General features: G+C 40.1%; 1 protein-coding gene across 1 annotated transcript; it reads left to right on the top strand.

The window, feature by feature from the left end:
- The first annotated feature begins 9,686 nt into the window (after positions 1 to 9,686).
- Positions 9,687 to 11,897, top strand: LOC116747510 (40S ribosomal protein SA-like). Its single transcript, XM_032619808.1, is given in 2 exon segments — positions 9,687 to 9,806; positions 10,779 to 11,897. A coding segment is annotated over 1 exon segment (1,014 nt). The 5' UTR covers positions 9,687 to 9,806; positions 10,779 to 10,868; the 3' UTR covers positions 11,883 to 11,897.
- The last annotated feature ends 232 nt before the right edge of the window (positions 11,898 to 12,129 follow it).

Below are 12,129 nucleotides of genomic sequence, written 5' to 3'. Positions count from 1 at the left end.
GTCTGTGTCTTCATTCCCATCTTGCCCCTAGGTTCTTCATGACCATTATTTTTTTAGGTTCCATATATATGTGATAGCATACAATAGTTGTTTTTATCTTTCTGACATACTTCACTCTGTTTGACAGACTCTACGTCCATCCACCTCACTACAAATAACTCAGTTTCGTTTCTTTTTATGGCTGAGTAATATTCCATTGTATATATGTGCCACATCTTCTTTATCCATTCATCTGTTGCTGGACACTTAGGTTGCCTCCATGTCCTGGCTGTTGTAAATAGAGCTTCAATGAACATTTTGGTACATGACTCGTTTTGAATTATGGTTTTCTCAGGGTATATGCCCAGTAGTGGGATTGCTGGGTCGTATGGTAGTTCTAGTTTTAGTTTTTTAAGAAACCTCCATGTTCTCCATAGTGGCTGTATCAATTTACATTCCCACCAACAGTGCAAGAGGGTTCCCTTTCCTCCACACCCTCTCCAGCATTTAGTTTTTGTAGATTTTTTGATGATGGCCATTTTGACCAGTGTGAGATGATATCTTATTGTAGTTTTGATTTACATTTCCTTAATGATTAATGATGTTGAGCATTCTTTCATGTGTTTGTTGGCAATCTGTATATCTTCTTTGGAGAAATGTCTATTTAGGTCATCTGCCCATTTTTGGATTGGGTTGTTTGTTTTTTTGATATTGAGTTGCATAGCTAGTGGGAAGCAGCCGCATAGAACAAGGAGATCAGCTCGGTGCTTTGTGACCACCTAGAGGGGTGGGATAGGGAGGGTGGGAGGGAGGAAGACACAAGAGGGAAGAGATATGGGGACATATGCATATGTATAACTGATTCACTTTGTTATAAAGCAGAAACTAACACACCATTGTAAAGTAATTATACTCCAATAAAGATGTTTAAAAAAAGTATATATAATTGAGCTTCCATCAATACCCTGTTGAGAAATAGTTGTCTTTTGAAAGGACTCAACATTTTAAGCTAATGGGATAATCTTTAGTGGAGTAATTTGAGGCCTAGAATAGGTAAGAGGGAGGTATTTTAGGATAGATTATTTGAAATTATAGCATTTAGATACACAGTGGTGTGTTTAGCTTAACAATATGTTCTCTGATAAACTATGTGCATGCATGTACACACACACTCATATACGTATTATAAATTCACTGATAAAAAGATATGCAGCACGCTATTTACAAATAATACAATATAAAATCTTCTTTATTATAAATTCATATAGCCAACTGATTCTCACCAAAGGCTTTCATTGATTTTGGTGCAATGTTTGTATCCATAAACAGACAGTGATGAACAAGTATAATTCCTACATGAATGCTGATTGGTATTTTGTTTATGTTAATTAGTTTTATAAAAGGGAAACAATAAAGATGTATGTTGGAAACTACTATGTTCACTAGTTTTTCAATGACTAGTGATTTCTTTGCTGAACTATATAATAGTTTCAGATCACGGGAGACTATTCCTCCAATTTATAATAATTTTAAATTGTTACAATTTGTAGCAAATTATACCTATAGACCCACACACACACCAAAAAAAACCCATATCACCCAGATATTGCTTTTAACAGAAAAGAAAAGCTATATATCATTTCTCAATGGAAATGAATTAACAGCTGTAAGAATATCATTGGCCAAACCAAGTAGAAATACACGTTTCTCAAAAATAATTTATGTTCTCAAATTACAGAGTTTCCTTTTAAATCATTACAATTAAAATCTGCATTACAACGTGTTTGCTAATAGGTAACAAACTATAGTAATTGAGGTCAGAATTAAGATGCTTTCATTCATAGTCATGGATACTTTGAGCAAAACCCTTGAATCTGATTAGTTTGGTGATGCATCAAAACACAGTTTGACAAAAAGATAACCTACTGAGTGGGAGAAAAATATTTGCAAATGATATGACCGATAAAGGGTTAATATCCAAAACATATAAACAGCTCATACAACTCAATAGCAAAAAAACCAAACAAACTAATTACAAAATGGGCAGAAGAACTGAATAGACATGTTTCCAAAGAAGACAGATAGCCAACAGGTCATGGAAAGATGCTCAACATTGCTAATCATCAGAGAAATGAACATCAAAACCACAATGAGATATCACCTCACACTTGTCAGAATGGCTATCATCAAAAATTCTACAAATAACAAATGGCAAGGATGTAAAGAAAAGGGAACACTTGTACACTGTTGTTGAGAATGTAAATTGGTGCAGACACTATGGAAAGCAGTATGGAGGCTCCTCAGAAAGCTAAAAATAGAACTCCCATATGATCTAGCAATTCCACTCCTGGGTCTATTTCCAAAGAAAACAAAAACACATTGGAAAAGATACATGCACCCCAATGTTCATAGCAGCCTTATTTATAATAGTCAAGATATGGAAGCAACCTAAGTGTCCATCAACAGATGAATGGTTATTGAAGATGTGGTATATATATATATAATGGAATGTCATTCAGCCATAAAAAATAATGAAATTTTGCCATTTGCAACAACATAGATGGACTCGGAACATATTATGCTTATCAACATAAATTAGACAAAGACAAATACTGTATGATATCACTTATGTATGGAATCTAAACTATAAAATGAACTAGTGAATTTAACAAAAAAGAAACAGACTCACAGATACAGAGAACAAACTAGTGGTTACCAGTGGGTAACCATTACCTTATAGCACAGTGGTGCCCAATTTTGCTCACTAAGTGGGCAGAGGGAAGGGAGGAGGGGCAAGATAGGGGTAGGGAGTTAAGAGGTACAAAATACCATGTATACAATAAAAAAGCTACGAGGGTATATTGTACAGCACAGGGAAACATAGCCATTATTTTATGATAACTTTAAATGGAGTATAATCTATAAAAATGTTGAATCACTATGTTGTACACCTGAAACTGATATAAATCAACTAATGATTATGCTTGCAAAAATACTAGTGGCCTTTAAACATATCACAATATCAAAATTAGGTAACATTTGTTTTGGCCCAGGCAACATTTATTCATAAAACTATTATGTGACATTTTCATCCCTATTGTACAGATGAAATAGATAAGAAACTAAGAGGTTAAGTACTTTGCGTAAGCTCACAAACTTAAAAAGGGACCCATCAAGGATTTTGAATCCAAATAACAAGGATCCACAGCCCATGAATACATAAGGTGATAGAACTTGAGACATGGAAGCACACAGATATTACCAAGTTTCAGCCAGAGAAACCCACACTGACACACACTTACATGTACAGATCCAGTGTCAAAAATTGTAATCAGATTATTTTCTGTATGAATCAGTATTCTTTGAATACATTTCTAAAACAATAAAACCATAACTACTTTATCTGTGAAAGTATTTTGTGTTTTCAAATTTTCATCAATAAATTTTTCTGTTTATAGAATTTCAAGCAATATAGAACTGTACATGTATAAAATTAAATTACCCTGAATCTCCCTCCTGCCTGATTCCTGTCTCCTGACCCAAAGGTGTCTATTATCAACAGACAGGTGCATGTTCTCCAGATGTGTTTCTCTATAGGTGAATTATTATCATAATCACAGATACACAAAAATATTTATTCATACATATATTTTTTTCAATATTGGAATCACCTTATTCATATTTTGCAACTTGCTTTATTGCATCAAAAATAGTATCTCTTTATGTTTTCATTTGTATTTCATTAGCTGTGTTTTTAAATGTTTCTAAGACATGCATATTGCTCTTTGAATGAATTCTGTTTATATTTATATTAGTCATCTATTGGTGAAAAATAAATTACTCAAAAATTTAGATGTTTAAAATAACAAATATATAATACTACACCATTTCTTTGGATCAAGAATCAGGGAGAAGCTAAAGTGGAAGGCTCTGGCTCAGGGTCTCTCACAAGGCTGCAATCAAGGCAAAGGTAGCTGGTTACTGGCAGGTCTCAGGGCCTCACTGCTTCTGGCCAGAGACATGGGTTCCTTGTTACTTGGGTAGCTCACAACATGGCAGCTGGCTTCTCTCAGAATGAGCATGAGACCAACAAGGAAGACACAGCCTCTTTGTAACCTTGTCTCAAAATTGAACCCCATCCCTTCTCATATATTCTAGCCATTAAAGGAAGTCACTAACTCCAGCCCACACACAATAGGCCAAATTATATAAGGAAGTGAATGCCAGAAGGCGAAGATCATTAGAGACTGTTTTAGGGGCTGCCTACCACAACATCATTAGATTATCTGTTTATATTGGTTCCTGGGAATGCTTCAATATCATGAGAGTTCACTTCATATAATTTTCAAGTATTTACTCCAGTCTTGTCAAGCAAGTTTTAATGATTATTTTGTAATACAGTCTTTTAAATTTTAATATTATAATTTAAAAGTAATATGGCTCATTATATTTAAAAAACTGATAGCCTTGGCAGCATGAAATATGAGCACTGAAAGAAATTAGGATTAGGACATGTCCTGGTGGCTTCAGGACACAATAGGAGAAGCTTTAGTGAAGTCCAGGTTACACTACTAAGCAGGCATTAACAAAGAAGTTTCCCCCTTTTATCTAACTTCTCCAAACTTCCTATACTCTGATGTAAACAGTGGATTTAATAATACTTTACTCAAATAAATGTGAAGATTAAAGGATATACAATTTAGAGTTCCACTTGCATAAAATAGTTTTGTCAACATTAATATCCTACTCTTCAGACCACCTATCCTAGAGGAAGCACCTGTTCTGACTGAGAACTTGTCTACCGCCTTAAAACCAGTCAATTCACTTGGTCCCCATTCACAGGTGTCTTGGCCCCAGGGACAGGATTTCATTTCTGTCATCATCATCATCATCACCAAGAGGGGTTTTTGAGTGAGTGCCCATAGGGGAGTGTAAAATGACCAGTCCTTAAGCCCTATCACCTACATAAGAGATCACTGGATATACACAGTGTATCTCAACTTACTTTCATTATTACTCCCTCAAGGAGGCTCTTTAGACAGTTTTTCTTTGCCAACACTTTACTGCATAGAATGTGAAATTTTAATACCATAGATGTAGTTTACATCTGTTTATGTACTGTGGACCTTTGGAGGGCCACAAACCATTGTAATGTCTACTTCCTTCCCCTATTCTCAAGAACCAATTTTCAGATTCTTGGTGGGAGGCCATATTGGCTTCACTGAGGATGAATGGAAAATTGTGATGGAGACAAAACCTGGAACGCAATCCCTGCCCATTATGTGGTGTGTCATTCAGGAATGCTTGCTTAGCCTCTGTTAGCCTGCACTTTTTCTTCTGCAAAAGGGCACCCATTATGCTTTCCTTACAGGACTATAGGGAGGAGTAAATGGGGAACCCTCCATAGAGTATATGGCACATTGTAGGACTTCAAGAAATGTGAGACATGGCCCACTTTTCTCCTCCCTCCTAGAAAGTGATGATTGTTATCTAAGCCTCCCCCTGTTGAGCCTTCAGGTAGCTGTAGCCACTACCTTTGCCTTGACTGCAGCCTTGTGAGAGACCCTGAGACATATCTGCCATAGAAATCACCTGGAAACATGGCAGTCAGAAATAGCACATATTCACACTTCCATAATAAAGGAGGTTTGGGGCCATTTCTGTGTTGCAGTATGGCTTTGCTGAGGAATCCAGGGTGAGGTAAGAAGATCATCAAACCATTTTCTTTAATTCCTCATCATTTTATGTCCCTTTATTTTACCTTTTAGATTGATATTGGAAAAGCAGTTTCCCATTGAGCCCCCAGATGAAGAGAGTGCAGATAAAGGGGAGGCAGGAATCACAAACCCTTGACTTTGACACCAGACCCATTACCCTCTACAGGACCATGCACTAGGATTTCATCTGCACCATCAGCTTCTTCAAAGAGAGGGGATGGGGAGTGAATATTACCTCAGTGGGCACAGTTTAGAAACATGTAAAACTGCAAGTTTTAAGTTCTAGAAGGACATCATCTGTCAAGGAGACTGTTGGATGCCCTTTGGGGAGGGTAGGAGGTAGATCCCATTCCTGTTCCTTAAAAGATGCCTCTGGAAGATTGATCTTCCATTAGTGAATGAATCTGTCATCTGTCAATGGGAATAATGATGCCATCCTCCCAGAGTTGTTGTGAGAATAATGTAAGGTATATAATTGTGTGCATGTTTCAGGTATAAACATATAAATACTATCATAGAGCTAGTTCCCTTTAGCAACCTTTTTTAAATCTGAAAATAGTAGGGTTTTTTGAGATTTCTCTAGTAAGGTGACTGTAGGGCTGCTTTCATATGACTCCATGTTGCCCTGACCATTCTTTCACGTATTTCCTGGGGCACAGGTGCCCAAGAAGTTCTGTAGCCAGTGTCCAAGAGTGCAGCAGCTGATGGGGACCTCACTATCTCTTCTCTCATAGATATTGCCAATGTCTCTGCAAAGAGGTTGTACCAATCTTTCCTCCACCAGCAGTGAATGGAGTTAATGTATCCCCACATTTTCCACTTAAAGAGGATGCAGCATAAACATAAAGTCATTGATCAGATTTTCTTTTCAAATTCTGGAATTATTTCAGGATATATTCTGAGGCACAAATGTGAGATGTGCCATTTATAGGAAAATATAACAAAGAAAGATTAAAATAATCTAACGTTCTAGTACCAGGATATCAGATTAGCAAATAATAAAAACGTAAAACCCATCATGGACTCAGATCTGCAAAAACAGGTGCTCTCGTCTTGTGGTTGTTTGTGCTAAATACTAATAAGATTATAAAGGTCAACTAAACAGTAAATATTAAAAATATTCAATGTCCATACTCTTTGACAAAGAAGTCCCACTTGTGGGATCTTGTCTTCCTGAGGCAGCCGGGTGAGACCCCTGCCATCATGATCCATCTGTCCACACTGTTCAGGGTTGAACCATCAACACAGATGACTCAATGTCTTCAGGCCCCCTGACTGCTTGATTCAAAGGAGAAAATCTCTCTTACTGCTGGTTGCCCAGCCTTGATGAACCATCCACAGAACCACCACAAGCACTGATATGGAGCAGTGCTAGGTCCCTGCTCCTGGAGGGACATGTAGATCTCTGACCTCATTCCAGTGTGGGAGAAATCTCCCTTCTTCTCCCTCTCCAGGCTCTCAGAAGCCCTCCGCTCTGTAGCAGGTAGAAACAGCCCACTCCTTACTGTAAGTTTAAGGTTTTACAAAAGATGGAAGAAACACAGGTGTCAAACAGCTTCTGCTCCAAACCCTGTCACAAACTTCCCTGGAGGCAAGGGGAAGGGGCATCAACCCTGGCTCCCTGCTGCAAGGAAGGTAAACACAGGGAGAACAGAGGTGATCACCTCAGCAGTATGTATCCTGATACATTTTGTACAGATCGGTCACCAGCAACTAAAGGTGCTCAGGCTGTCGGTTATATCCATAGTTATGGCAGTGGGCTTGGGGAGAAACCTCTTTGCCACCTGTTCCTGGTGAGAAGCCCATGCTTTTTTGTCACATACATCGTGAAGACAAGACAGCCACACCTCACCACCAGCACCTTGGTTCTCCTCCACAAAGCATTCTTTGTGTCGGGTTGCCTGATAAAATCAGGACACCCAATTAAATTTGAATTCCAGAGAACTAAGGGATAATTTTTAGCATAAGTATGTCAAATGAAATGTGATTTTGTTTATCTGAAATTGAAATTTAACTTGGTGTCTTTTATTTTTATTTGCTAAATCTGGACACCCTGGGGTAGGAGACTGTGAATCTAAGTTTAACAGCCCCAGCTGAGCCCACCAATCAGCACCAATCATCCATGTGAGTACACCTTCTTGGATGTCCTAGCTGAATTAAGCCTCCAGATGACTGTGACCTAAAGTGACAGAAACCATGTGGAGCAGAAAAACACTCAACTGAGCTGAGTCAACATACTGAATCCTGAGAGATAATAAATGTCTATTATTTGTGGGACTTTATTAAGTAGAAATGGATATTCAAAACATGTATTTGGGGTGTACTTTTTTTCTGTGGTCTGTAATCATTGGAAAGGATAGGGATTCACTGATTCCTGAAGCCTTGGTAGGACTCCATTATAGTTTCGGCTATAGATTGCATATAGCTTTATATGTGGGTATCGATTTCTGAACATTTCTATTCCTTCTTGAAGGGATTTCCATAGGAAATTTTCATGACATATGATTTTCATCCTACTTTTGGAATTTAGAACCTAATTCCAATCCCCCTCCACAGGAGGAGTCTCCAATGCAATCTCCTGTGTTAAGGAACAGAGAGGTTGTTGCTACAATTGGATCCATAAACCACATGGAACACCATACCCTCAGAACGTTGCTTGGTGAGTAATAGAACAAGGGGTGTTTACTCACTTTGAAAAGTGATTCTCAGATTGTTTCCTGAAACACTCTCCTGCTACAGGGATAACCTTTGGCAAGGAAGTTACTTTCCTTGAGCACATATAGGCAGAGCTTCTTCACCAGCAGCAAATAGCTCTGCATTGTAGTCTTTGGCCTTTATGACTGTCTCATGAAGCACTTTTAGTTGGTCAAGTCAGTATGATTCTGGGGTTTATTAAAAAAGAAGCCCAATTGCCTGCAAATCTAAGTCATTTTCTCCAATATCACCTTTATAAGTAATAGAATTGATGTTTTGTTCTTTTTATTCTTTTGTCATAGTTCTTGAGTTAGAGCCCAGATGTGGGTAAAAGGTATGTTTGGGGGACCCCTTAAAGACACAAGCATTTTGTAATGGATCATAGGAAAAGTTGGGGAGCCAGCAAGACTCAGAAAAGGGGAGAAGAGCTGTGGATCTATTGTTAGACCCACCCCTGAGAACAGAGTAAACATGTGCTCTATAAAGGCAGCTTGCTTCAAGAATTTTGAAGGGAAAGGGTATGGGCTGTGTGCCCCTCCTTCCAAAGTCACTCATCAGATAAGTGATTCCCACAATAGAGAAGTGAATTACAGAGAGGCTAGAAGTATTTTGGTCATGGATGTCCCTCCTCATGGAAGAAAACATCAGGAATGGAGAATAAGAATTTCCCCAACAGAAACCAATTGTATGGGGAATTGACTAGGTTTCTTTCTGCCTATTAAATGATTATATTTTTCTAGGCCTGCCTCCCTGAAGCACCTCTGAATGTTTCTTTAAATGACTTAATAAATATATAAATAAATAAGTGACTTTTTTCCAACTTCTTAGATCATTCAATCACACGATTATAGACATTCTCTTAATGTTCTACCATAGATGACGAACTTCTGTTAGCCCTCTGAGGGCTAGCTCATCTCCAAGAATCCTAGGATACTTCCCTGGGTCTCTGTATACTGAGAATAACTCCGCTCTTGTCTCTTTAAAGCAAACATATTCCTGACAACAGGGACGTTTTTTTCCATCAGCCTGGGCAGAGTTCGCCAATTTTCCGGATCCCAGTCTAGTGCCTCTAATTAGTATGCTTTCTCTGGTGGTAGCCAGAGCTAATGTCCTCTGCTTTCACCGAAATCCAGGGAGTGGAGGAGTGTGCAAGAGGCATTTCCGGTGTGGGGGATTAGCCTGCGCCTCGCGGTTGCCATGGAAACCTGACGTCAATAAGGCGACCGTGACGACTTTTCTGCAGAGACTGACGTTACCTGACGAGTAGCACAGGTCCCGCCTTCAGGTGTTTGGGACTCAGCTGAGGGTGTGCGTCCCGGCGGTGGTGGCTGGACCGCCCTAGGGTATGGGGAGACGAAGGGATCCGCTTCCAAGTCGCCTCTTTCCCGCTTTGGGGCTAGGTGCCTCCCCTGTCTCGTAGGTAAAGCCATTGGGGTCCCGCCCAGCCCCAGTGGGTGCGGTGTCCTGCTCCAGGGGTGTCCTGGAGCCACTTTCCTTCTAAAGGCAGGGGCGCGGGAGGTGACACAGGTAACGACTCTAAGCCTCAGCTTTTCCCTCTGTAAAATGGGGATAACAATGCTTTCCCCACAGGATCGCTGTGAACATTCAGTGATAACACATGAGTAAGCCTATAGTCCTGTGGTTATTGTGGGATCATGAATGTTTGGCCACTTCTTATTTATTATCAACTTCGTTGTTGGGGGAGAGATGAGGAAAGAAAAAGAAAAAGGCCCTGGTGAGAAACGCATTGTAACATCTGGTAGTTAGGATCACTGCTCAGTTGTTTCACTGTCTATGTCACTAACCCAGTGCCTAGCACGGTGCAGGGCACACAGTTACCAGTAAAGCATAGTAATTGCTGGATCTGTCTCTCCCTGTGCAGCTTCTCATGCCAGTGGCCTTGGTCATATCAGGTGTCTGAAGGGGGCAGGTTCTGAGCATGTGTCTTGATGGCTGCTGGAGCTTCTACTCCCGATTCAAGGGCAGCAGTCTTCAGGAAACCACAACACTTCATTTCCTAGTGGAATATGACGCCTGGCTCTAGTGAGTTCATAGATCCGGACAAAAGCATGTTATAAAATAGCTCCTGTGAGATTCTAGCCTAAAAGTAGAGAAGCTACTTTGATCTCGTCATGGGAAAGAGGTTTAGCAGGTGGAATGTCATTCCATCAGCAGCTACTTGCTTTGTAGTAGTTCTGAGGCCCATCTTAGAAATGCCTTATTTGTGCAAAAGCAATGAATTCTATAGCTTGAGGGAGCTGCTTGATGTTTAATATGCATTTGCAATAAGTTTACATATATATTTTCTAACTGTGTAAATAATAGTCAGTGATTCTCACGTATGTCTCAGATGGGTATTGAAATATGCAATTGCCTTTTCCGTGCCAGCCAGACAGGGGTCCATACGGCGTTGTTCTGTATTCCCATCGGAACTTAAAGGGAAACTTTCACAATGTCCGGAGCCTTGATGTCCTGCAAATGAAGGAGAAGGATGTCCTCAAATTCCTTGCAGCAGAAACCCACTTAGGTGGCACCAACCTTGACTTCCAAATGGAACAGTACATCTACAAAAGGAAAAGTGATGGCATCTACATCATAAATCTGAAGGGAACCTGGGAGAAGCTTCTGTTGGAAGCTCGTGCCATTGTTGCCATTGAAAACCCAGCTGATGTCAGTGTCATATCCTCCAGGAATACTGGCCAGCGAGCTGGGCTGAAGTTTGCTGCTGCCACTGGAGCCACTCCTATTGCTGGCTGCTTCACTCCTGGAACCTTCACGAACCAGATCCAGGCAGCCTTCCGGGAGCCAAGACTTCTGGTGGTTACTGATTCCAGGGCTGACCACCAGCCTCTCACAGAGGCCTCTTATGTTAACCTGCCTACCACTGCTCTGTGTAACAGAGACTCTCCTCTGCGGTATGTGGACATTGCCATCCCATGTAACAACAAGGGAGCTCACTCAGTGGGTCTGATGTGGTGGATGCTTGCCTGAGAAGTTCTGCGCATGCGTGGCACCATCTCCCGTGAACACCCATGGGAGGTCATGCCTGATCTCTACTTCTACAGAGATCCTGAAGAGATTGAAAAGGAAGAGCAGGCGGCAGCTGAGAAGGCTGTGGCCAAGGAGGAATTTCAAGGTGAATGGACTGCTCCAGCTCCTGAGTTCACTGCTACTCAGCCTGAGGTGGCGGACTGGTCTGAAGGTGTGCAGGTGCCCTCTGTGCCTACTCAGAAGTTCACCACTGAAGACTGGAGTGCTCAGCCTGCTACTGAAGACTGGTCTGCAGCTCCCACTGCTCAGGCCATTGAGTGGGTAGGAACAACCACTGAGTGGTCTGAAACTGTTCTTCCACAAACTCAAAATGGAAATAGGTTGATGGAAAATAAACAGTTTCTAAAAAAACAAAAGAAATATGCTACGTTGTTTTTCCTAGCAATCTGTGATTGTACCATGGATTCTTCCCTGATCACCACATTTTTATCCATCGCGTAACAAAATGTTTAAATGCCAAAAAGTTTCCAAGTGTTAGTATAAAATGTCAGTTATGAGGATTTAGTATTTTGAAAAATAATAATTACTCTAGAGCTTCCCTATTATAATAATATTCAGCCATGTCCCCTAAAATAACCGGATATTCTAAAATATCTTTATGATTATTTTCCAGGAAATAATAGTTTTAGTCTGTACTTCAGAAGGACATGTGCATCAACTTTCACTAAATGTTTCAACATACCTCATT

The sequence above is a fragment of the Phocoena sinus genome, chromosome X, assembly GCF_008692025.1.
Source record: "Phocoena sinus isolate mPhoSin1 chromosome X, mPhoSin1.pri, whole genome shotgun sequence".
Classification (NCBI taxonomy): domain Eukaryota; kingdom Metazoa; phylum Chordata; class Mammalia; order Artiodactyla; family Phocoenidae; genus Phocoena; species Phocoena sinus.
Note: the sequence above shows the minus strand (reverse complement) of the source record. Positions and strands in the feature narration are given on the sequence as shown.